The 26,110-nt window shown below is 39.7% G+C and overlaps 1 protein-coding gene across 1 annotated transcript in view; it reads left to right on the plus strand.

The window, feature by feature from the left end:
• Positions 1-25,837, plus strand: part of LOC137098366 (potassium/sodium hyperpolarization-activated cyclic nucleotide-gated channel 2-like) — a 31,281-nt gene extending 5,444 nt beyond the window's left edge. The window contains exons 3-8 of the mRNA XM_067474558.1: positions 1,907-2,068; positions 8,346-8,564; positions 17,795-17,941; positions 18,426-18,666; positions 18,759-18,923; positions 19,521-25,837. Coding sequence (XP_067330659.1) covers positions 1,907-2,068; positions 8,346-8,564; positions 17,795-17,941; positions 18,426-18,666; positions 18,759-18,923; positions 19,521-20,470 — 1,884 coding nt within the window. The 3' untranslated portion in view covers positions 20,471-25,837. The remainder of the gene's footprint in view (positions 1-1,906; positions 2,069-8,345; positions 8,565-17,794; positions 17,942-18,425; positions 18,667-18,758; positions 18,924-19,520) is intronic.
• Positions 25,838-26,110: the final 273 nt, after the last annotated feature.

Genomic DNA, 26,110 nt, shown 5'->3' on the forward strand with positions numbered 1-26,110 from the left:
TTTGAAAATCTCATAAACCCATATTTTATTTACAATGGAACATAAACAACATATCTGATGTTGAAACTGAGACCTTTTACCATTTCATGGAAAGTATTAGCTCATTTTGAATTTGATGACAGCAACACATCTCCAAAAAGTTGGAACAGGGTGATGTTTACCATTGTGCTGCATACTCTCTTCTTTTAACAACTGTCTGTAAATGTCTGGGAAGTGAGGAGATCAGTTGCTGGAGTTTTAGGAGAGGGACGTCTTCCCATTCTTGTCTGATGCAGAATTTGAGCCACTCTACAGTCCTGGGCCTTTGTAGCTGAATTTTTTGTATTATGATGTGCCAAAAGTTTTCTACTGGTGAAAGGTCTGGACTTCTCTTGTGAAGCCATGCTGTTATAATGGATGCAGTATGTGCTTTAGGATTGTCTTGCAAGGCCTTCTCTGAAAATGATTTGGATGGGAGCATATGTTGCTCTAAAACCTCTATGTACTTTTCAGCATTGATGGTGACTTTCCAGATGTGTAAGCTGCCCACGCCGGCACTAATGCACCCACATACCATCAGAGATACAGGCTTTTGAACTGTCCGCTGATAACAAGCTGGATGCTCCCTCTCCTCTTTAGTCAATTGGACATGGCATCCATGTTTTCTAAAAAGTTTTCTATTTTGCGTCAGAGCATTTTAAATGAGCTTCGACCCAGAGAACATGGCGGTGTTTCTGGATTGTGTTCACACATGGCTTCTTCTTAGATTTAACAGCAAACTGTGTCCACAGACAGTGTTTTCCGGAAGTGTTCCTGAGCCCATGCAGTAATGTCCAGTAGAGAATAATGCCTGTTTTTAATGCAGTGCTGCCTGATGGCCTAAAGATCACGCAAATCCAGTTTTGACCTTTGACCTTTTCCTTTCCCCACAGCTATTCCTCCTGATTCTCTGAATCTTTTGATGATATTATATACTGTAGATGGTGGGATCTTCAAATTCTTCACATTTTTCTGAAATTGTTTTGTTTGTTTTTATATGCAGTTTGTCTCAGATTGGTGAACCTCTGACCATCTTTACATTCAAGAGGCTCCGCCGCTCTGAAATGCTCATTTTATATCCAGTAATGTTACTGAGCTGTTGCCGTTTAACTTAATTAACTGTAAAATTCTCCTGCATTTCTTTTTATATTTGTAGGATTTCTTTTCTAGTCTTTTGTTGCCCCTGTTCCAACTTTTTTGAGATGTGTTGCTGCCATCAAATTCAAAATGAGCTCATATTTTTCATGAAATGGTAAAATTTCAACATCTGACATGTTGATTATGTTTTATTGTGAATAAAATATGGGTTGATGAGATTTGCAAATCATTGCGTTCTGTTTTTATGTACGTTTTACTCATCGTCCCAACTTTTTAAAATTGGGGTTGGAGTTATCAGCATTTAAATAGAATCACGTCAAGTAATAGATTATTGGCCTACTGTAAGTGACTGTCTGGTGACTGAAAATGATTGATGTTTTAGATGACATAGACTATCAGTTGTTAAGGATCATGATGGTTTCTGTCCATCATCCGGTTTGTCTGAATGTGTGTGTTTGTATGTGTTGATATGTCTGTCTTTGTTGTTGGTGCAGGTTTTTACCTTCAGGCTTGCGTGAGTACTTTGTGTGTAGCTGGACTCTGTGTGCGTTTTGGAGTCTTTGATTGATGTCATGCATCTCTGTGTAACAAATGTCTTGCTGTGTTTAATTTGGGACTGGTGGCAACTTGTCTCCCTGCCACTGACAAATTAATTTATTATTTTAAGTGTTTGACATATTCATATCCAATATATAAAGTAGTTTTGCTTTCTCTCCATCACATTCTGTGTCTCTTTGGTCCAACTTACAGATCAATTTAACACCATTTCTGTCCTGCTCTCTTGTTCCAGATCTTCCATATGACCTATGACCTGGCTAGTGCGGTGATGCGGATTATTAACCTCATTGCTATGATGTTGCTTCTGTGTCACTGGGATGGCTGTCTACAGTTCTTGGTTCCTATGCTGCAGGACTTCCCCTCAGACTGCTGGGTGTCCCTCAACAAGATGGAGGTATGTGTCAAATAATCGTGTCTGGTCATACCAAATTGCACATATCACAGATTTTCATTACTGTGGTCGCAAAAAAAAACTGTGTAACTATGCCTGACATTCTTGAGAAAATATCAATATTTTGTGCCCTTTTACTAAAGCAGATCCCCGAATGCTCTAGTATAAAGGAGTATCTGTGTTTCTAGGAGCGTACAGCCAGACTAGTTGTTCTGTGATAAATGCTACAATCAGCATGTTTATAAGCTCACAGTGACAATGCTAAAATACTAATTTTCACCAGGTATGTTGGTCTTATTTAGGGTATTAGTGTGTGCTTGTATTTCCTAACTAAACACACAGTACAGCTGAGGCTGGTCACAAAAGTCATTAGAATTCATCCTCTCAGGTTCATGAATGTCTGTACAAAATTGCTTGGCACTTAATCCAACAGTTGTACAGACATTTCAGTCTGGCCCAAATAGTAGTCTGACATTTCCATCCCTGAAACCACAGTCAGCATGGGTAGAAATGAAGGGTCTTGTAGTTTAGTGGCAATTGTTTTAGATACGATAATGTGGATCATCAGGCCCCGCTTTGAAAACAGGGCCCCTATTAGCGCTAGTGATATCTGCTGCAATAATGCTCTCGTGTAAAATCTGTTTTTCTTTCCAACAAACCAACAATGAAAATGACTCATGTCACACCTCTCTGCAGTAGCATTCAGACAGACATAGAAAACAACCATAGGATACCAATGAAGAAGCTGTGAAAGAGAAAGCAGACAGATTTAAGTGCACCTCTAGATCCTTCCATGCTTCCTCTTCAGCATGGTGGGCTGATGACAGCAAAGATAAAAGGCGAAAACAGAGGGATGAGGGGGGATATGGCCAGGCAGCTGGGCTCTTTGTTGCTGTGTCTCTCACAGAGAGATAAAAGCTGGTTGTTTATAGGTCTGTCTGTCAGTCCAGCCTTTGACAGAGTGAGGGAAGACCAGACTAACCCAGACGGAAGGCATGGGTCCAAATGAGTTTTAAACAGATTGGGCTTTACTCCCAGATATTGTCAGGGCATCATACATTTCAAGCATTTACTGCCGTTGCTGTTGTTTGTATTACTTTACAAGCGTAACTCAAGTTTAAACACGTTCATGTGATGATGAGAATTGATGAGAGAAATTCCTCTTTGAGCTGTGAGACACATACTGTATAGACTAACAATATACAACAAAATACACATTGTTGATATGATCTCAAAAACCTGAGGGAAAAAGAAAAAACTACTTTCTTCCATGGTGGCAAAAAGGTAGAGGTGTTTGCTGTTTATTCCACCACTGAAAAAATTGTTTAGGTTCAAGTTATTTCATATTAGTGTAGTTTTCGGTCGATGAGACTTACAGTATCCAAACATTAATCAATTCTTAAAATAATTAGCTCTACATGTAATATGCAGCTTATGTCAATCCCTCCGTATGAGCTTTTTAAATTTCATGTATGCATAAAGTAGACAATAAACGATGCCTTCACTATAAAGCACTGCAATCACAAGGTTTATTGAGAAAACCTTGTGCAAAGTCTAAAGTCCAGGCATACTGTGTTTAGGGTTGACAGGCCACTGAGTTCTCTATTGCTCTGTTCCTCCATATATTCAATAACAGTCACTCTCCAGAGAGCCATCACTTCCAAAATAAAGGGCCGGTCTGGCATGGTACATGCTGCATATGGCCACCTTAGGCTGCCCCCCTGTTGAGTGGCTGACAACTTGCAACATTAGCCAGTGTTACAGCCAGGCCATCCATCATGGCTCCCACCCCACAGTGGCTCTGGTGCACAAACAAACAGGACCCATGGATGAGAACACTGTAACTTTGTATGACAGCCACCAACCAGTAATAGGACTAAGTCAAATTTGTAATACCTTGGAGGACATAGACTTTTTTTTCCTTTCTGTCTTTCTTTTTTTTTTCTTGCACAACAACCTTAACCTCCACCCATTCATTTCATTTAGTTTATATTTAGCGTTAGCTTTACACAGCTTTGTCTGCCACAAAGTTAATTTGTAGTTTGTGGCTGAGTCTTGCTGCGTCAGTGGAGTGCAGAGGCAACTGGGTAATAATAGTGACAGCAGCACTAACTGACAGACACGGGGTGTATAGTTTCAGCACTGTAATTATAACTGTGTGTGTACCCATCCCTTACAGCATCCACATAACAGAGACATCTCTTTCCTATTATCCCCCACTGCTATCAGCAGGAGGGTGCTTTGCACGACAGTGGTCTGCTTGCTTGGACCAGTAATCACTATGTATGCTGTTAATTCATTTTATTTACTCATGGTAACCTTGCTGCTGGACACTGGGAATTTGATGAACTACTCACTAAGGCTGTAACAGCATATAAACAAGAAAAGTGAAAGCTGCTCTTTAAACTGATAAGAAATGACTTGGTGTTTGCCTCCTGGATGAGGAATGAAATGGATTTGATTATTTCAGTCCCACAGGAACTCAGGTGTTTTCGTTTTGAAGGATCTTATTGTGCTGAGTAGGGCAGTGCTACGATGTTCTCCTCAAGAAAGAAGTACTAGTACAGCACTCATGCATTACTCAAGCAGCAGTGACAGAACAAGTCAGATACTGTAGTTCACAGTAAAAGTATATGACTGTAACCATTTCACAAATAAGTACACCTTACCCAGGTTCTGAAGCAATGCTTTGCTCATCATTTCATGTTTTGAAAAAACTTTTTTCCCAGGTTACCACAAGAAAAAAACCCAAAAAACTCTTCAAAATAAACCAAATGGGACATCTTTCAGAAAGAGCCAGCAGAACTGTCACTGCAGCTTCTTCAAGCATGCAGTACGTGTAATAGTGCACGTGCCACAGTTGGAAACTGAAGCCAAAAATATATTCTAAAGCAAAAAGGTCGAAAGATGCTCGCTCCAAAAAAATCCTGGCTCTAATAAGTAACCATTTTTTCCAAGATATAATGTACACACTGGCGTTGATCTCTTAGAGTCTATGTTTACATAAATAAATTATAAATCATCAATAATACAAATTCTTTTTTTCTAGACAGACAATTTTACTGTAACTGTAACAAAGACCCTCAAAGCAGGCCCACCTATCTCCGTGTACTGAAGGAATGCAAGGAATAGTAGACATTTTAGACAATATTATTAAAATGTGTTGTTAAGTTATATGAAAAGGTCAATACTCAAATCCAGGTGGCTATTAACCAAAAAATTTTTTTTTCCAAAATGATTAATCTCTCTAACAATCGAACAGCATAAATTATGGTTTATATTCATGACCCCAAAAAATATGTACAGTACATTGCTCTGGGCAGTCTTTACATGTTCTTGTTGGTGAATTAGATGTTGAATGCCACTTTTGTTTTGACCTTTTAAAGAATTGTCACCTGACAGCGGTTGCTTTGGTTTTCACATTCATTATAAACACAATTTACTATCCAACCTACACACTCCTTGAGGCAGATGAGCAGGAAGACGAGCGGGACAAGGTGTGCAGAGATGAAGCAGAAGGCAGATGTTTCTGTACAGTAAATTCAGATAAGCCATGGTGAACTAGGTGAATGTGAGACAGAGGCTTTGTTACATGTGTCCTGAATATCTTTCATTATTTGTCCAGCTTATCAGTTTTAGGCTCACATAGTTATGGGTCATTCAGTGTGGTATGACCCTATTTTCCATCATTCGCTTCATCTTGTCTGTCATTTCTTCTCTCTTTACATCTGTCAGTCCTATACGGAGACATTTTCTATATGTGTTCGGGTACACAGTTATGTCATTTTTAACCATGCCAATGGAATGAGCCACATCGCCTGCTTTGGTCCACCACTTTTATCAAGATGAAAGTATCTCCATAATTATTAGATGGATTTCCATGCAAGTTAATTTGGTCCCTGCATTCATGGACTCCATAGGATGAATTCTAAATCATTTTAGTGATCCTCTTCAGCTAAACATAACAAATGCTGGCACGCTAACATGTTACACTGAAGTGGTAACAATTGGTAAACATAGATGAAAACGCATGACTTTAAACATATTTTATGGCTTTTATGTAGCATACACCAGATGCTAGAAAGGACATACAATTTTTGTAAAGTGACTACTAATGACATTTTTACACTAATACATTCATACACTTATGTCAAGGACTTTTTTGTTGCCAAAGACCGGGATTTAGCACCAAACCACTTTTATCAAATTTTAAAGTTAATTGTTTTCAAAATAATTACTACAACCCACGTAAAATACTGTGGCTGCCAGCATGGCAAAGTGTACATCCTGACTGATATGCTGTAAATTTTTGGCTGTGGTAACATGTCAATTCTTCAAGTAACACAAGTTGCATGTTGTCATTCTGTGTGGCAGGCGAAATTTACTTTAGAATGTATGAGACCTGCTGCACAACATGGTCATCACAGCATGTACAAAGGGGGATTTTAGGACACCAGAAGATACACTTCAAACAGGCTATCCGCAGCAAATAGAGATGGTGATTACCAACAAAAGCAGATAGTTCACAAACTTAAATCTCCGGGGAGGGCTGTTGAGACCTATAAGGATATGGAGTCTCTCTCTCTCTCTCTTGCCTGTGCTATTTCAGAATCAAAGTGCTCATCATTCATCTATTATTCAATCTGATTCACCCCACTGTTTCTCTTTCTGTTTTCACATACACCATTTAGCCTCAGCCCACTTGGTGGAGCTATATTTATTTTTTGCTACTTCTTTGTTTTCCTCTCTTCATGATGGCGAAGTTCTGTATCACTGTGTGGTCTTCTATGTTCTGTGTCATGGATGATAAACATACTGTACAGAAGGTGCGTGCTGTTGTGTTTTACCTGTGATTCTTTGCTTTTACATTTGATCATTTTCATTATTGATTCATGCATTACAAAAAGCAAATATTCACATTTGAGAAATTGGGAACCAGAGTATATTATGATTTTTGCTTGACAATTCACAACAGAGTATGACTGTCTCTGATTACTATGACTATAGTAATCATCTAATCAACTGTTTATGAACTTCTTCATAATATCTTCATAATATAGGCATCACATATAGCATGTGGATATATTATCCCTTTCTGGCAATAACCATGTTCCTCTAAACTGGGACACTTTCATAGGTTGAGAACATTTTCCTGCTTCTTGACCCTTCAAAAGCCCCCTAAATAATCAAAATAATGTTTGGCCACAAAAACTAAATGTGATTTTTTCTTTTGTTAGTTAATATAGAGTCATTTTATAATTATATATGTTTTTATGGGACCACATTAGAGCAAGTATAGTTGTTAGAAATAACCCGGGCAATAGCATAGACTGCTAATGCACTGCTGCAGGTTATCAGAAAGGACAAAACTGATTGCCTTTGCAGACTATAACCTCAAAGAGGAAAAGAGTGTTTGTGTTAGTGTGTGTGTGTGTGCGTGTGTGTGTGTGTGTGTGTGTGTGTGTGTGAAAATTTTGTTTTTTGTGTTCTTGAGAGATTTTCATGGTACCATTTTAAAATGTTTTCTATTTTCCTATGCAAACAAGTTTTGCTTTAATAATACAGTTTCAATACACAGGACACTGTTCTTTGGTAGAATGCTTTCCTCTCTGACTGTCTACTTTTGGCTGCAGCTTGAATTACTCCAATTGGTGTCAGCAGTGTGTTCACACCGGGATCACCACAGTCCCCACTCAGTGCTAATGAAATAAGAGGGGAACCAAGGGAAGCTTGGTAAACAAAAGAAATTAGGAAAGAATTAAGGCTCAAATCTACAGTGAAATGACACCGATCTCCTAATTAAATTTATTGTCTCGATCAGATCTTCTCAGCCCAATCTAGCAAAAACATTGATGCCAATGAAGTTTTTGTAAAAGTTACAATCTGAGGATTGTTCTTTCACAAACCTCCTCACAGGCAGCAGGGTAACTGCTGCCCGACTGTTACTGTCTGTGGCATATTCCCATTCACACAGGTCTGAAAGAGCGTAACGACCTCTCATTAACATTCCTCTCTGAGGAACAAATTTCCAAACTGTCTCTACTTTCCTGATTAGACCACAAAGGATTCCCCTGACGCCATTTCTGATTCCTCTCTCTGTCCTTTTAATACAATTCTGTCTCTCGAGTTCTCATTTGTTTAAGTGCAATTCCATGACACCACTGTCCCCAAAGCTTTTCTTCTGATTCTCTACTCTCCACTACCACTCCTGCTGAAAATTTACCTTTTGAGGTAAGATTGATATCTTTAATTGCTAATCTTAATTTCTCTCTCTCCACAGAATGATACCTGGTCTGAGTTGTACTCATTTGCTGTATTCAAGGCAATGAGCCACATGCTGTGCATCGGTTATGGCCGGCAGGCCCCAGAGAGTCTGTCAGATATCTGGCTTACCATGCTGAGTATGATTGTAGGAGCTACTTGCTATGCTGTTTTTATTGGCCATGCAACAGCTCTTATACAGTCCTTGGATTCCTCCAGAAGGCAGTATCAAGAAAAGGTGAGCACCTTATACGTCTGTCCCTCTCGGTTTTCAATACTTTTCTATTTGCCATTTTCCCCCATCCCAACATCAGTCTTATGTTTTCCCTGAAAGTAATTTTTTTACTTTTAAGAGTGAAAAGTTTAAGGTAACAAAATCCAACTGTCAGCATCTCTAAAGCAAATTAGAAAATTGTGCCGATTTTTAAATAAGATAATGAGTTTTATTTAGAAACTCAGAGGTGCTGGTAGGTTGTTTTCGTTTACTTTTGCAGACTAGCTAGCTGTTTTTTCCTGTTTTTGTTTTAAGATATAGGCCAGCTGCTGGTTGTAGGATCATATTTAGTGTACAGACAAGAAAATTGTATTTACCTTGTCATATTACTCTAGGCTCCTTTATGGTTTTGTAAAATAATGTAGAGTAAATACTCGGTATAATAGTTCATTCCAGCTCTGTGGTCAAGCTGCATGATGTTATATATTCAAACACAGTGCTCAGTTTCTTTGGCAGTGCAATCTCCCTGAATGGAAATAATCTCGTTGTCCCTCAGTTTCTTTAAACAATTTCTGTAGACACGTTTGATATCTTGGAACTCATATGGATCTCCACTGGAAATTTCTGTGGGTTTTGGGTGATGTAGTTCAATCTTGGGGGCTGGTATGAACACCATTCCCTTCAGGGGTCACCACAACGGAACGTGTTCTGCACGTTTATTTGGCATGAGTTTTTAGGCCAGATGGCCTTCCTGACGCAACCCTCCCTGAGCCACCAGGTCCCCCTTAATAGGAACAAATAATGGGAGAAAATTATTTTTTATGGCTAGCAGTGGTTCTTCTGTGATTCTGAAAGTGCAGAAAGTTAACAAACATTTAGTAATTTGCAAGTCTTAAAAAGCTTCACATTATCTTTTGTCGGTTTTTCACTGAGAGTTTTACAGATTTTAAATTTAGAAAACATTTGAGGAGAAAACTTTTCCACAATATATCTGATTTGTACTGACTGAGTGCAGTGCAGTTGAAGATCTACTTAAGCGATCAAGTTTTAAAATTGTCTTAGTTGACCAAAAAATTGCTCTTAAATGTCCACGTTTTGTCTGATTTTTAATTTTATTTGTCACTGGCTGCAGCCAGTTTTGCATAGTTAAATATTTGAGCTGATTACATGGAAATTGTATGCAGCCTCATCAAATTATTTATTTACAATGCAGTGTTTGTGTACAATGAAATGAATTTTAAAATGTGAAAATTGAACTTTGCAGTCTTTACAGACAGTTTAGTATAAATCAACTACACTAGTAGTACTAGTATTTTTCTTTGCGTGTCCATCATCTTTTACACCAGGACTGGGGATCAGATCAGTGCTGCAGCAGTGGCCTGTAGTGGTAACAGCGCAGCCTCTGTTTCCAAGCAGAGTCTTGCTGGCTGGGGAGCAGGGGGAGTTTTGCTGGCTTTGAGCAGCCAATCAGAGGCTGCGGGTGTGATCGGCCAGGTACAGCCACGTCGCCATGGGCCAGGCTTTTGTGTGTGCCTTGAGGGGAGCAGGGTGTCTGATGTGGGAGAGAAAGAGAGGAAGATATAATGTTTATGATATGATGTCCCCTTGTGGATTTGATGAGGCAGCAGACCTGTGTGTCCTGCCAATGTCATTTTCAAGGTGACGTAAGCATCCATGCCTTCCTCTCTTTCTTTTCCTGAGCACTCACTGACTGGCTCTCCCTCTCCTTGTACTTTGTATCATCTATTGTGTGTCTTTACCTGTGCCTCTTCCACTGGATTTTCTTCTTTATCTCCCTCTTGTTTTTACCCCTCTCTTCCTCCTTTGATCCTGATGTGAATTTGTCTCTCTTTCTTCTTCTCTTCCTCTTTCTTTATCCTTTCTGGTGGTGGTGTCCTTGAGAGGTGCACTGCTACTGCTAACCAGCTGCTACCGTGAGTAAGCGAGGGGGAGGGGAAACCTGTGGGAGGCGGAAGGGCCTTGTCCCGGTGTACGGCAAGACAGTTGTACACTCTCTTTCACACCATTTAAAGAGTTTTTGTTGGCTTATGTCTAAGTTGCAATGTGGGGCCAAAACTCCCCACAGGCCTTTTTCAGCCATGTGGACAGACGCTGGGGTATAAATCATGTCTAATAAATGGTTTAGAAGACAGCAATTCAGCATGTTGAGTGCTGACTAGTGCTTTCGTCTTTAGTGTATGATGAGAGTTTACAGGTTAGAGAGAAATTCATCATGTATTATATGTGACAAATGTTTTGTTCTAGTAAGATGCTGCTCTGTTCTGATTGTTGAAAGTTTACGTTTTTTCCCTCAGTTCTAAATATCCACTTGATCATGTTCTGCAAGCTGTCTGGACACTGACAGAAACCTCAAGTATCATGTATTGAGAAGCTGTGATGAGCTGTTTAATCCTTAAACTGTCTGAAAGTATATTCAGTTTAAGAATAAATTAAAAACGGAAGAAGCGGATATGTTTTCACATTAGAAATTAATGCATGTAGTCACTCACCCTAACTAAATGTTTTTTCTGCTGAGGGCAGGATGTGCATTCCCACAGAAAAACGTTTCTGACCAGTTGTCAGATTTCTTTTTTCTGCTGCATAGTGCTTTTTTCTGCTGCTCTGTGAGGATTAGCATTTGAGCTGAAGATGTGTTTATTTTAAAAATAAATAAATAAATGTGCAGAGCTGCAAAGCGCCAGCCATGCCAGTAAGGCTGATGCTGATAATGCTGGGTGAATTTGCCATGCCTCCAGATAGGACAGTGAGTGACATTTATCATTTGGAGAGTGTTAGTGAAACAAGTCTGCTGGCAGTGTGTTATAGTCCCTGTGAGGCTCGAGCCTGCATTATGTGAAGGTTTCCATTTCAGCCCAGCAGTAATGTCAGACACAGAATCCATGCAGGTTAAATTTAGGGAGAATATGTCTTGGTGCAGAGGCCTATGAGTTATTTATACTTTATACTTTAAATAGTAGCACTGACAGATAGCAGAGGGACAGAAGAAGCTGTCTCTTGTCTCACTTGTACCTCCTCTAATGCAAATTTGAAAACAACGCAAATGACAAATTGAGGAATTTCCGGTGGTGGCTCTGGGTCAATGGAAAGTTCTGTGTTCTGTGAATTCGGTTTTTAATAAGGCACTTTCTTTTGGGCTACCATGGTATTGCAGAAATCATTTTTTGCTATATCGGACCTGAAAACTGCTTGTCTAGACAATTTCAGAGCTTTTTTGGTGCATCATGGTGTGCGATTGTGACAGTCCTAACTTTATGTAATAATGCACTAGGTCACCAGAAAATGCAGCATTAAAGGCCCTTTATGGTCCACCCACACTTATTTTGCCTGATTAGACCTCCTGTATGCTGCATTCAAGCAGTGCTGGCACAATATGAAGAACAGGAGAACAACCACTTGTTCTGAGGAACAGGACGTGTTCACACCGTAGTAAAACTAGTTGGCTACAGATAATTTAATAAATAACTCAATATAATGTCTCAATATAAAATTTATCTATTACATTTATTAGATTTAGTAGTTACTTTACTACTGGGGATTGGTAATGGGGATTTTGTCACTGTCAGAAATTGCTAATATTTCTGACTGATTACAAGTGAGAGTTTATTGTGATTATTTTTTTTTTTTTTTGGCTTGTAATTAGGGTCTGACAATATAAAGGTCGCATGTAGTGTTGTGCTTGACAGACTTCTGTCTCACCAATCACATGACAGACCTTTCACAGCAGATATTTTCACTTGTCACAGCAGGAAAGCCTCAGGTATAACTAATTATATTTACAAGCCAGCATATATCCCTGAAATGGAAGCAGCATTTATTGACATGTCAATACATCTTTAAAGCCCTTTTTGGTGGTTTGTTTTAGTTTTTCCACTTCATTGCTAATATATATTTCAATTTATTTACAAAATCATGTAGCTCCAAATGTTAGCATTTGATATTTTACAGATAAATTGACAAATTCAATTTTTTTTTTAACATTTTCCATTTGCTTTGCTAACTAGACCATTAGAAAGCTCATCATAATGACTGAAAACTAAATATGTAAAACCTCAACATTACCTGGAAAGGGACTATTAGATCTTTTCTTTGGAGCACTGATTGTGCCTTCTTGACATGCATAAGACAATAGATTAGTCCTATAACTTTTTACAGGTAGATCAATATTGAGCTCTTCATGGCATCACAGGGAATGTCACATTGAATCTTATAGTTGTAGAGGGGAATCTCAGTCAGTGAGAAATAGAGCAGACAGCAATTTGAACTCTCTGCCATGAATGGCACAGGACAGGATGTAAGATGTGTTTTCTACCATCTTTTTCTGGTCCTCCTGTCTGTCTTTGTGTCTTTCACACCATCAACAAAACGGATCTGTCTTCTCATAGCCAGACTGCTTGTCACTGATGGATCCAATTATCCAGAACCAGGCTGACTTCGCAAAGATAGCGTCCAAAGAGATTCTTGTTCACCAATGTCTACAACAACGACAGCGTCTCTTCAAATGTGCGAGATGATATTCACCAGTATATTAGAAAGAGGGTCTGAAACTCTTATCAGTCAGTCTCTTTTGGTCGTCACTTTCTTTTACTGAATTATAGGATTGCCAGTGTTTCCTTAGAAGCTTCATCTTATTTAATGAGACTTCAGACTGTGTGAGACCCCACAGTGTCTTGTTATTCCCTCTGTACACAGCTCTGAATAGAACATAGACCAGACAAGCTCTGATTTGCCGCTATCTGATTTTCTTCTCTTTGGTGAATGCGCCTCATAATATAATGAGGTAATTTAGCAATAAATGAAGTGAATGAATTAAACATCCACATGGCCTTTTGGGGTAGACATGAATTAGAATTTTTTAAACAGGCTTATAAACCAAAATATTAAGACTCTGTTGTGACATGTGTACATACTGTTTCGTTTGGGTGTATTGCTACCATGAAATGGTTACTTTGCAAACAAAAGCTATAATACCTATGGGGGTATACCTTCTTAATTCTTACTTAATACCAAATATAGAGTAGCTGCTGAACCAGACAAACATTAATTGGCCTTGTTGGGAGTTTGATGCTAGGTACAGTGACCAATATCTCTCTAATGTTTGTGTAGAAGCAACAAAAGGTTAAAGAAGCAATTTTGTGACCAGAAGCTTGCTGATTCATTAACCGGCACGAAAAATCTGTCAAGGAAAGTGAAAAAGCAGTTTGTCCCCTCTCTTGATCAAGGCCCTTAATCCCAACTCCTTTAGTGGAACTGCAACTGGGCAGGTTCCAGGTTTTATCTGAAAAAGAGAGGTGATTTTTTTTTCCTGAATAAATAACGGAAAAAGCTTTTCAGATAGTGACTGGTTGTTGACAGTTGTTGTAAACAGTGGCGCAGAAATACAATAAGAAATACATCAAGGATGCCTAAAAATTAATAACAAAATAATAGAAATGCAAGTACACCTAGAATGGGCATTTCCTAAAGAAAATGCATGTGATTTCTGGAAACCAGCTGCTACAGCTATTCGCAGCTTACGCCCCCTGGAGATCGTAAGCCCTGAGCATTTAAGAAGTGAGAGCACTTGAAAAAAACAATTAATCAACTACAGCTCCACCTGGGGGCACTATAGAGGCCATACTATAATAAAACAATTCATCATGTGGCAGCTGTCCACCAAGTTTCATTATGCTAGTTTCATTTAAGTAGTTCATCCTATTGAAGAGTCCCGTAATAATAATTTTATTTTTATATTACAAAAATGAATGAATAATAAATTTATTATCATTGACTTGTTTCTTTCAACTCACTGAAAAAGTTGAAGTTACTAAAAAAGCTAATACTGACCATAAACCCTGTAATAAATAATATAGCTTTTCCTTGTCAGTTCAAGTCAAATAAACCACGTCAATTACTTCCTACAATGTGGCTATGACAGTTTAGGCCAAAGAGGCAATTTATCTAGGTAAATACTGCCCATATTTTGTTTGCCCTCTTTAGTACAGTGCCATCGTTTCTACACTTGTGCTTTTTGGCACAGACACCTCATGCCGGGACTGACAGTATGCCAACAATACCTTTTGTAAAACCACATCTGGGTGATTTCAGTCTGCTGTGTGGGAAGGTAATGGTTTTAAAAGGTGAAAACCGGAATCAAAATCAAATATAAAGGTTTACATTAATTTTCTTCTTAATGGTGGATGACAAAAGGTCATTGGAACATTTTCTGCCACATATACTGTCATCCAAGTGACTCAGAAAATTGATGTCATTTTCACTCTCATTTGGGTGTCAGTTCCCTCTTTGTAATGTGATGCTCTGGCCAAGTTTTTTTGCCCCCTCTTCTCTGTGACACTGGAGAGTTGGTTCTGCAATGATTGATACTGCAGACTGTAACAAAGCTCTGAAAGTCAAGTTATTAAATACCCTCATTTCAGTTGAAACAGGCTTCCTGTCTGATTCATTCAGAATTGAATGAATGAGGAATATGCTTCACGGTTTCGTTATCGCTCTGGTGGAAGGTTTTCCCTTGCTGTCAGACTACCCCAAACCTATGCATTTCCCGCAATCAGCACTTTATTCTATGAAAGGCTCACCAGCTGCAGCGTTAGCTTTGATACATCGGTTAAAGAGTTGTGACACAGGGTCATTTCTTCAGGCCACGTTCCATCTGTAGATGTCAGGAGGGAGAGTCACTCATGCAGGTGAAACTTTGTGTTGCGTAAAGGCATCAGAGGTGTAGCTGCAGCTGCCCCCATCTAGGAGACGACTCAAGATGCTAGATGCTGAACAATTCATATTCAGCATGCTTAGTTTTTTTATGTTTATGTTATAAAGCAGAAGAAAGCAGCATTGGTGATACCAGTCAGAAAAATTCTTCTTCTAGGAAGAGTGACAATACTTTTCCCTGCCTACACTGCAGAGTGTGTGGTCATGGTACAATAACTTCCCCTCTGCAGACACAGAATGTTGTGTAACGTTCATATATACACTGGTATATACAATGGAGAATTTATGCATCAGATATTATTCACTCTCACTGTGTTGACTCTGTAATCCAAAGCAGTGGATTGACATGGAACTACCAGGCTTTGACCTTTTACCACCTAGTGTTGAGCTTTTACAGACATCTGGACTTAAGAAACATTTCCTATGGAACAGACTCTTGGCTTTATGTCAAAGTGGTCATGTTCAAACACATAACACTACGTGTACAGCCATGATCATGATCCTATCTAAGTTTATGAAAATGTGTTTGTGTCCCCTGAAATAAAGGGACTGTGGTTAAAATGGCCACACATTCATCTGATGCAGAGTTAGAGCAGAGTAGAACAGTGAGTTAGTGTAGTCAGTTTTTCAAGATGCTTCTCTGCTCAACACGGGTTAGTCTACTTTTATAACAAAGTCGTGGAATAAGAGATTTAATTTCCCTGTGCTGCAAGGATATGAGACAAGGATCATGTTCACCTGTATTCAATACAGCTTAGAGTCTTTGTTTGCCAAATTTGTCTGCCATCAGAGCACACTCAGTCTGTTTGTGATGGTAAAAAGCTTCCAGTGCAGGGATATATCTTATGCTCTTGAGGATCTAAAGCTTGTGTGAGCATGTGGACTTCATTGTTTTCCTCATGGTGTTTGTCAGGACATGCGGCTAATATTGTCAGTAGCAGTAGTGAATCTGGGATCTTCCAGTTGTACTGGAATCTTGCTACTTTGAAGTAAACCTCTAGAAGCCATGTTTAGAGGATGTTACTTGATGTCAGCTCACAGTTCTCTTCCCTAATATATAGTAGAAATTCAGGACAGGTGACATAGAGATTGTATGAACGATGACTTCCTCAATCCTTGAAAGTTGTGAGTACACAGTATGTGCCAACCCATTGAGCTGTCACATCGCCTCTCAAAATTGTGTTTTGGACAGCTTCATTGGTGTAGCCTTGAGCTGCGGTTTTATGAACCTTTCCATCTGAACTGGGTTAAAGGGCACAAAGTGCGACAGCGAAGTACGAGCAGAAATCCTTTTCAATTTTCTGTCTCTTCTGTTTACTGCCGAATCTATCACTGCCCCTGTCTGCAGCTGGGCCACGTAGTTTCTGGTTTCTCAGTGAATTCATTGTGATTAACATATCTAAACAATAGACGCTGATTGTTTGTGTTGTTGCCATGTTGAACCCTTCACTTTCTATTGATCTGACATTGATTAACTTCTAGGTAGCATTGATAAAATGGCAAGTGAGTTCATTTCAGCTGACAGCTGAAGGTGGTGTGCCCAGACTATTTTCTATGGATGTTTGTATTATGTTTTGTTGACTCATTGGAAGAAATGTAGGTGAAACACTTTTACGTCACACTCAAATAAGACGTTACTTTTCACATCCCTTATCCTGCTTGGACTGTGTAATTTGAGATGCTTTTGAATTTAATTGCATTGAATAAAAAACTAATATAAAAACCTCTGAGAATAATATATTGCCACAAATTACAGCCTCTTAACTGGCCTAGAAGTTTAACAGGCACCTCTGTGCATTAGTTTTCTGAACTTTACAGCAACTATGCAAAATATTCGACTGATAAAATATAATTATCAGTGTAAATAAAAAAACGTGAGGAACTAATTGTTAAATATGTGAAATGACCTCCGTAGAAATGTGATATTGACACTCAAGACCTCAATCCTTGTGATAAAAATATAAAATGCACATGTTTCTGCGCAAAGCTTCTTTGTTATTTCTGCATGTAAGTATTTAAAATCTGGTGTGACACTAATTATTGTTTTGTATTTAATTTTAATCTCACCCAAACAACAGGGAAGTGTAGTTTCTTTATATTTGAGCTGGGGTTAATACTGCATTATGGTTGGTATACAGTAAGAGTACGGTATATGTGGGCTTGAGTCAAAATAAACTACAATGCTCATGCTTATCATAATAAAAGGAAGTGTCACCCAGCACAATAGTGTGAATAGGTTTTGAACAGCAATGGAGCTGTATGGAACGGATGAATGAATTATATCAGGCTTTGACTAGACTGACAATACTTGGAGGATTATTTTATTGTTTTGGGGGTTTTCATAGGATTTACAGGAGGTTAAGCACATTAGGTGCCAAGCTGGAACAAATTTGCAGTCAGCTCACATTTGTGTTTTATAATTTCATTTATAATGAAGCAGTTACCATGCTGACTAGCAGTAAACAGTCGTTTTTTAAAAACATTATATGCACTGTTTTAATAGATATTATCTCTGTCTGACCCTCTAGTACAAACAAGTGGAGCAGTATATGTCCTTCCACAAACTGCCTGCTGACTTCCGACAGAAAATCCACGACTACTATGAACACAGATACCAGGGCAAAATGTTTGATGAGGAGAGTATTCTGGGAGAACTCAGTGAGCCTCTCAGAGAGGTAACCACGCAATATAACTGAAAATTTTGTGTATTACCTAATGATTGTTTTGTGTGTATATAATTTATTTGTAGAAGTACAATCTATACAATACATTAAAGTTTTATACAATAACAATCTCATACAGCTCCAACCCGATGTTGATTGAGTTACACTACAGATTGATGTACAAAAGAGTTCTTCAATCTGTTGCATTAAACTAAAACACCTGTTAGAGACCAAAAGTTGATATATTTAAAGAGTCAGAGAGAGCCTGTTGGCAGTGTAAGAATGCTTTCCTTGTGAGCTGCTTAAAAAGAGGTTTTTAAAGGCAGCAAGTTAACTTTGAACAAATACGAATTTGATTAGATAGTTAAAATGTAAGCTCAACAGACAGATTGTCGATAATGGAAGTGCTACTATACAGCATGAAACTTGTTGTCATATGTGTATGACTTGAACTTTACTAATACTAAGTCTCTTGGTTGGATCTGTTTTTTCTTAGGAAATTGTTAATTTTAACTGTCGCAAACTGGTGGCGTCCATGCCCCTGTTTGCCAATGCAGAGCCAAACTTTGTAACTGCAATGTTGACCAAGCTGCATTTTGAAGTATTCCAACCACATGATTACATTATAAGGGAAGGCACCATTGGAAAGAAAATGTACTTCATCCAGCATGGAGTCTGCAGCGTCATCACTAAGGGCACCCTTGCAATGAAACTCTCTGATGGCTCATATTTTGGAGGTATGAAACACTTTGTAGTTTCCATGTTGTTTATTTTAGTTTTTGTTTACATTAGTTTTTTAACGTTTGCACTTTGTTTTTCCCTGTTTCAGAGATCTGTTTATTGACAAGGGGTCGGCGAACAGCCAGCGTGCGAGCAGAGACTTACTGTCGACTGTACTCTCTCTCTGTTGACCATTTCAATGAGGTGCTTGAAGAATATCCTATGATGAGACGAGCCTTTGAGACAGTTGCCATCGACCGTCTAGACCGTATAGGTAAAAGAAAAGAGACAAATTCATAGCAAAACTATAATGGGGTTATTACAGTGGACAGAGAGATATGTTACCTCATTGCATCTATACTTGACACTAAATCGTGGAATATTAATACATTTATGCTGTAGCATATATGAATAGCAACATATCATGTAACATCTTTATAGCATCATTGTGAGCAATTACATGTCTCTGCATAATGCACTGATTAATTAAAATAAGACAAACAAGCAGTGTGAAGTGAACCCCCTGTACAGAAAACAAAATCATAGTGTGCTCAGGAAATGCACACTATGATCAGAATATTAATGGTGATAGAGGCAGTAAAATGAGCTGTGCTGTTCCCTCAGAATGACACAGGACACTGTAACAGGAGACGCAAGTACAGGGTGATATGTCCATTTTGCTCCAGGCCTGTTCTGCTAGAGGATGAACCTGGTGTGAAGGACATCACGTGCTATAGCTACGTCATATTGTTCTCCCGCTCCACATCCTCTTGTTTGCACTTATTTGTATTTTGCAATGCTTGTTTTCTCTACAATGTCCTCTCTTCTGCTTTTGGTTTTGGATTGTAAATACATCAATTTCTTTCTGCAGGTAAAAAGAACTCCATCCTGATGCACAAGGTTCAACATGATCTCAACTCTGGTGTCTTCAACAACCGGGAGAATGAGATGATCCAGGAGATTGTCAAGTACGATCGTGAGATGGTGAAGTTGGTGGACCTGCAGCGGCCCCGGGCCATGTCTATGACCCCTTCCATTGGTGGTATCTTTGCTCCTCCTGGTCAGCCACAGATGGGCTCTGCTATTGCCACCCTCCAGCAGGCCGTGGCCATGAGCTTCTGCCCACAGATGGCAAGTCCATTAGTAGGTCCAGGGACTTTGCAGTCTCCTCGTATGGTGCGAAGGTTCCAGGTGATGCAGAACCTGTCCAGCCCAGTCTCCATGTCTCCTCTACAGTCTCAACCACCTCAGACACTAGGAGGCACATTTGGATCTGCAATCTCCAGTCCACCTGTCCAAAGCCCACTCGCAGCTTCAGGACGGACTTTTCAATACTTGGCGAGCGCAGGCCCCTCTGGTTCCCAGTTGTCCTTAGTACAGCACCATGCACCCAGCCCCACACAGATCCAGCAGAGGCCTGTCTCACACAAAAGCACCCACTCCCTTCATACAGGCAGCTTGAGCCAGGATACCAGGGCCCTGTCTGCCTCTCAGCCTTCATTACCCCAGGAGGGAACACCACAAGCTGCCTCTGCAGCTCCCAGCCCTCCACCCTCCACCCGTACCTCCAACACCTCCATTGGCCCCCCTCAGCCTCCTCATCCAAGCCTGCCTGGTCCATCAGGTGTGGGGAGACCAGCAGGAGCACAGCAGAGGGTGGCCTTTGCCTCCACACCTCCTCCTGGTGGACCTGCTGGAATGGGGGCAGTAGCAGCAGCTGCTGGATCAGGACCTCCAGACTCTGGAGTTCCTAAGAAAGATTCAATTGTCAGCCTTCCAGAGCTAGACTCTGCCAGATCCCGGCTGTCTTCCAACTTGTGACCCTGGTAGAGTTCAGGAAAGAGGCCTTTTTTGTAGGAGAACCTGTTGTTTTAGGTCAGTCGAGCTGATCTGACAGCCTGACTAGCAATGACCAGTCAACTACGGCCCGCGCAGTCATTTGACTCGGATGCACTGTGTGCTGGTGTCAGCAGAAGAAAAAGAGCAACTCAAAGAATTGAGACACTTTGTCTAGGTGAAGTCTATACAATTTAACTAGAATAAGTTAAGGTTGAACTGGTCTAGTCTACTGTGCCAGCACCTTTAGTCTTAGTATCACCCCCTACACTCTGCTTCCAAACACCTACTGTAAATCGCTGTCTTTACTGTAAAGATATAAAGAAAAGTATGATTAATGTAACTACTGCATACTGTGTAGAATCCATGCAATGCAATCTAGCAGGAGCTGGACTTAAAAATGAAAATCAGGGACTTGAGGTCAAATGACAATGACATTTTAGCGTTCAAGAAGTGTTTTGAGTGTAATTTTTATGTATAAGCTGTCGTAGCAAAAGAACACATTGCTCTTCATATTATTTAAAATAGTAGTGGAAATAGTGTTTTAGACCGCTGGTCGATCTTACATCGATGTGTAAATAGTTGATGAAAAAAGTATGGAAGGACATTGTATTCATTGTATCTACCCAAACCAAAGTTGAGCTTGAACACAAAGTCTGGTTGTGTCTGTATCAACTAAAAAAGAAACATAGAAGAAAATGCCATTTATTTAACTGCCTTGATTCAACATTAGAAGCCATATATTTGGTTTGTGTGTATGTATAAATGTGGGTGTAAGTTTGTGTGTGTGAGTCTGTTGGTACATTTTGGTTCTGTTTTAAGAGAATGAACTCACACACTCTCTACACCAATTTGTCAAGCGTGATTGGTTTGACATGCTGACCATAGCACTGACCTGTTTTTATGAAACATCTGGACGGTGGTCAGCTGTTTTATCACTTTACTGATTGTAACCCTGGAGGCAAAGGTGGTTAAATAATCTGAGCTTTACTGAACGGAAACATTTGTGAACCCATACTGTATACTTGCTTGTTTTTGTCTAGGTTTATTGATTAACACATGCAATATAATTCTGCAATACTCTACCCCGCCTATATATAAATATATATGAATATAAATATCTATACATATGCTGTACATGAAAGTGAACTTTTGTTTTTCCTTTTGTTTTCTATTTAATGTGAAATCTTAAAGAATCCAGCAGCTATTGTGGCTTCACTTGAGGTATTGTAATCCAGTGACGATGTTGTTACCTTAACCAAAAATGTTTGAGTGTCATTTTCGTAAAAACAGATGGGGGCGAACTGCTAAAATTGGTTTAGAGCCACAGGAGGAATCCACGCTTTGAGTTCAGCAAGTCAGATCACTTTAAATCATCACTTTAAAATATAAAATTGTAAGGTGAATTGGGGGTTTGAAGTGGAAAATATGGGCCAAGGATGCCTCTCTTGTAAAATCTTTGCTCCATATTTTTATGTGCCCCAAATCACCCAAAACTCCCATGAATGTCTCGATATTTAAATCCATAACAGTCCTATGGTGAGAATGAAATGAGGCTTTGGTTGTATTCATTAAAAACGCTGATCCTGCTGAACCTAAAAGCCTTCTCTTGCTGAATGTATGCCATATGAGAAGGAAGACAGCTAATCAGATATAAACTGCCATGTAAATAAAGGGTCAGATATAAAAAAGCTTTTATGATGCAAGGGGGTTGTGGGCAGTGCTGTAGGGTTTGCTGAGTGTCTGTATGATCTTTTTAGGTTTGATGATGCTTCTCCGGGTTTATCATTACTGTATCTAACCTGTATGCTACCTTCGTACACCCCATCCTTAGATCCAAAACTGGAGGATCCTTCTTAAAGTTTATTTATTTAGTTGGTGTGAGCGAGAGCAAGTTGAAACCACTTTGAACTACTCGGCCCAAAGCGAGCACTGAGGACATCCAGTTAAGCACTATGTGTTGCATTCAAAGGCAAAATCAATATGGTTGTAGTTCACCTCCCCATTATCTGGTTAAACTATTACAGACAAAAAGTGAATCCAATTGGGATAGAAAGCAGGCAGCTGATTCAATGTGCTAAATAAACCTAGTGTCCAACTTCTTCACCTCTTGAGCATCGACCCACTGTATGATGAACTGTAAAATCGATGCGATGGACATTTCACTCAGGTTTGTTACCTTTCCAGAGAGATGTATTGATTTCCATAGCATGACTTTCCTTTCTTTGACGTAGACTTGTCTATCCTTCTACAATCAACTTGTCAACTTAATCCTGCTAAAAGATGCCCCTTGAATTTTAATTGGCCAAGAAAAACAAGGCTCTAATATCATAACCCTTAAATTGTTATTGTCATAACTTGCTGCCAATTTGTTTTGATCACTTCTCCTGTGAGCTGTTTGAATCTTGAAACAAAGTGTAGGTGATTGTTTTTATCAAAGGGCTTCATTTTATGGCTTGTAATCCCCAGCTCATTGTTATTCTAGAGCAGGCACATTTCCACTTCCTGTTTGAGTAATAACATGCATAAGACTTTGTGTTTGTCATACCTGAAAGCAACAAGGACCGTTTATGTTTGTTTGTTTGTTTTAACAGGAAAGGTACATGCCAAATCGCTGATACGATTGTTAATGATTGGACTCTATTTGAGCTGTTGTGTGGTTCAGTACTGTTCCAGTGCAATCAATTGGCCCTTATCCCCATTCCTTTGTTCTAATACCAGAATTTGCCCTGTTAAGCTGCTATCAGGACTGTGCTGATATTATTTGAATGAGTTCACAGTCAGTGAGAGCAAGATGGAAGGTGATTTAAAGAGCTAATGTTTCAGGCTATATCAGGCACCCACTCTGTTTCACTGCGCCCATCCAGTCCGTTACTGTAGTGTAACTTACTCCCACATAAAAGGATGGCAGACACTTTGATCAGTACCATTCAGTTTGAACCCTCAGCCATGATGCTGATGCAGCCCTGGCCAAGCACATTTCTGTCAGTTGTCTGTTTTGCGTGTGTGTCGCAGGTGCGCTCAGTCAGTTGGCTCCCAGCCACCATCGACGCGTGTGTATGTGTGTGTATGTGAGACAGAGCTGTATTTGCCTGATGACAGGAAGTTCAAAGTTCGATTGTTTAATGGTTCTTCTTCTGGACCTTGCTGTGAAGAGGGAGTGAAATCCCTTATACATGTTTGACACTGACTGACAATTATTGAGAGTATCTAAGTTTCAAACCTCTCATTCCTGCTGTACCAGATATTAAGGGTACTGGATGCCTTGGTGTTGATATGTAACAAATCAGGGTATTATTTTGTGTGTCGATGTGTGTTTAATTTACTGGTATAAATTTGTTTGCTTTTGTTCTTACAATGTGCCCCATGCACACGGACTGTATATACCTTGTGCCTAGTATATCTAGTTTCCACATAGTCTATTTTTGTGGTATGTATGTGCCTGTAAAAATGCAAATGTGTGTTTTTATTTTGAACTTGCAATATATTTAAAAACATTAGATGAAGACAAGTATTGCTAAATTAATATGACAATGTCAGTATATATAATTTTCCCTGATTTGGGAAACACAAAATTGCACATTTTTGTTGGTTTGAGCCTTCCAACACCATGCGCGCTGTACTCTGTACTTTCATGTTCTGTATATACAGTATACACAGAGATGTGGGGCACATTGCTGTGTTTTTACCACAACCTGCTGTATAGGAAACATTTTCTACAGTGAGAGGGTGAGCTCTGACAGGCTTCTGGTGGATATCAGCAGTCTGGACATTAGCTTAGATGACCTGCTTGCTGCATAGAGCCAAAAATGACAAAATAAATAAAACTCTGGAAATGCCTGCACAATAACAATACAAAAACAATACTAGGCTGTGCACATGCTGGAAAATCTTTCTTAAACCATATTGTTGCACACTTCTTTGAAGTCTGATGCTGGTTGCACACTGATTTAGTGTTTGATGCCATTTGAAAAAAATTAAAAAAAAAGATCTTTCCATGACTGAATTTGGCTCACGAGCCACAGCAGTCACAAGCTCAACTCCCAGTTGAGTTACCTTGACAGATAATAACAGAGTGCATGCTTGTATTTTTCTTATCTAAGCAGAGTTCTATGTATGATTCTTAGTGGGACCTTCAAATGTAGACATCGTTGTGTACCAACTACTGTACAATGATTTCATTTAGTCTAAAGTTAAACCTTTGTGTCGTAGCTACTGTAGCCTGCTTAGCTTACCTAAGCATTTTCTCTGCTTCAGGACTCTGTGTATTGTGTGCTTGAGTTTGTGTGTGCGTGTGTGTGTTCCTGTGCCTTTCCTTCTATAATGTTGGTCCCACTTGAGAATATGAGGCCATTTAGGGGTTTGAAACCCAAGTACAGCTGAGAGAGATGCCAGCACAAACTGGAAAGTATTACTTCGTCACGTCCATTAGTCCTAAATAAATATTCTGTAATGCACCTAGAAACGACTCTGGCACACTCCCTAGACTAAGTAGCATTCCACAGCCTGCACGAGCAGCTCAGTGTGGGCATCCAGACTCACTTTACCAGCACCATGTAGACAACAGCACAGATATCTGACACAGTGAGTGTTCTCTCCGCCTGTCTCTCTCTCTCTGTTTCTCTGGAGGCCAGTCTGCCACCATCTCAGGCTGTGCTCGGCTTCTGCTCTTAACAAAAAGGTTTAAGTATTTCACAACTCCAGCTCTGTCTAAGTTGATGTTTACAGTCCAGGGACAAATCAGCTCCAAGCCTAAGCCTGCCAGATCCCAAACGATTAAAAGGGATACCTGGGATGCTTGTCATACCATATTATCGGTTCATCATTTCAAAATGAGATGCACAGCTGGTGGCGAGGGCATGGAGCTGATTTGAACCTGTGTCCAAAAGGCTGTCTTGTCCACCACCTCTGCTAGCCGAGAACACAGAGCCACTCCCTGGTCTCTCTCAATAAGCTGATCTGTCAGTCAGTGGCAATGTTGTTTAAGCGTTCGTAAAAAGATGATACATTGTTGTGCAATAAAAAGATGAGCGCATTGGCATACTTATTTCTCTGCGTGGACTTTTATTGATTTGGGTGTCTTTTTTAGTTCTGTGTGAATGTGTGTGTGTGTGTGAACCTTAAATGCACCTCCTGAAATTACATTGTTTGCACACAAACAAACACAACCTTGTAAATCAGCCAGCCACCTCTCCACCCTCATCCTAACTCACATTAGATGAGATCTCTCTCTCTCTCATTCTCTCTCTCTCTCTGCAGATAGCAGCTCTGCTGCATCCCTGATGAGATGTCTGAGCTTATTCTAAGAGCTTTCTGCTTATGTGTGTGTGCCTGAGTGTACACATAAACGCACCCCGCACACCAGTTAAGTCTATTTATTCATATACCTAAGCACTTGTGTACAAACACATGCAAGCCTTAGGTTTGTACAGAGAGAGTCAGTGAACCAGTGTCATGAGTGTTGGTGTGTGTGTGTGCGTATGGGACACAGGGTAGGTGTGTGCATTAGAGATGAGGGCAGTCCAAGGACACACTCCTCTGGCAGCCTGGGAGCAGCACCCAACCATTTCCTTTCAGTTTAATTCATTTCTTTTGCTTTCGTCACCTTTCCTGTCCACACACTGC

The sequence above is a fragment of the Channa argus genome, chromosome 14, assembly GCF_033026475.1.
Source record: "Channa argus isolate prfri chromosome 14, Channa argus male v1.0, whole genome shotgun sequence".
Lineage (NCBI taxonomy): Eukaryota > Metazoa > Chordata > Actinopteri > Anabantiformes > Channidae > Channa > Channa argus.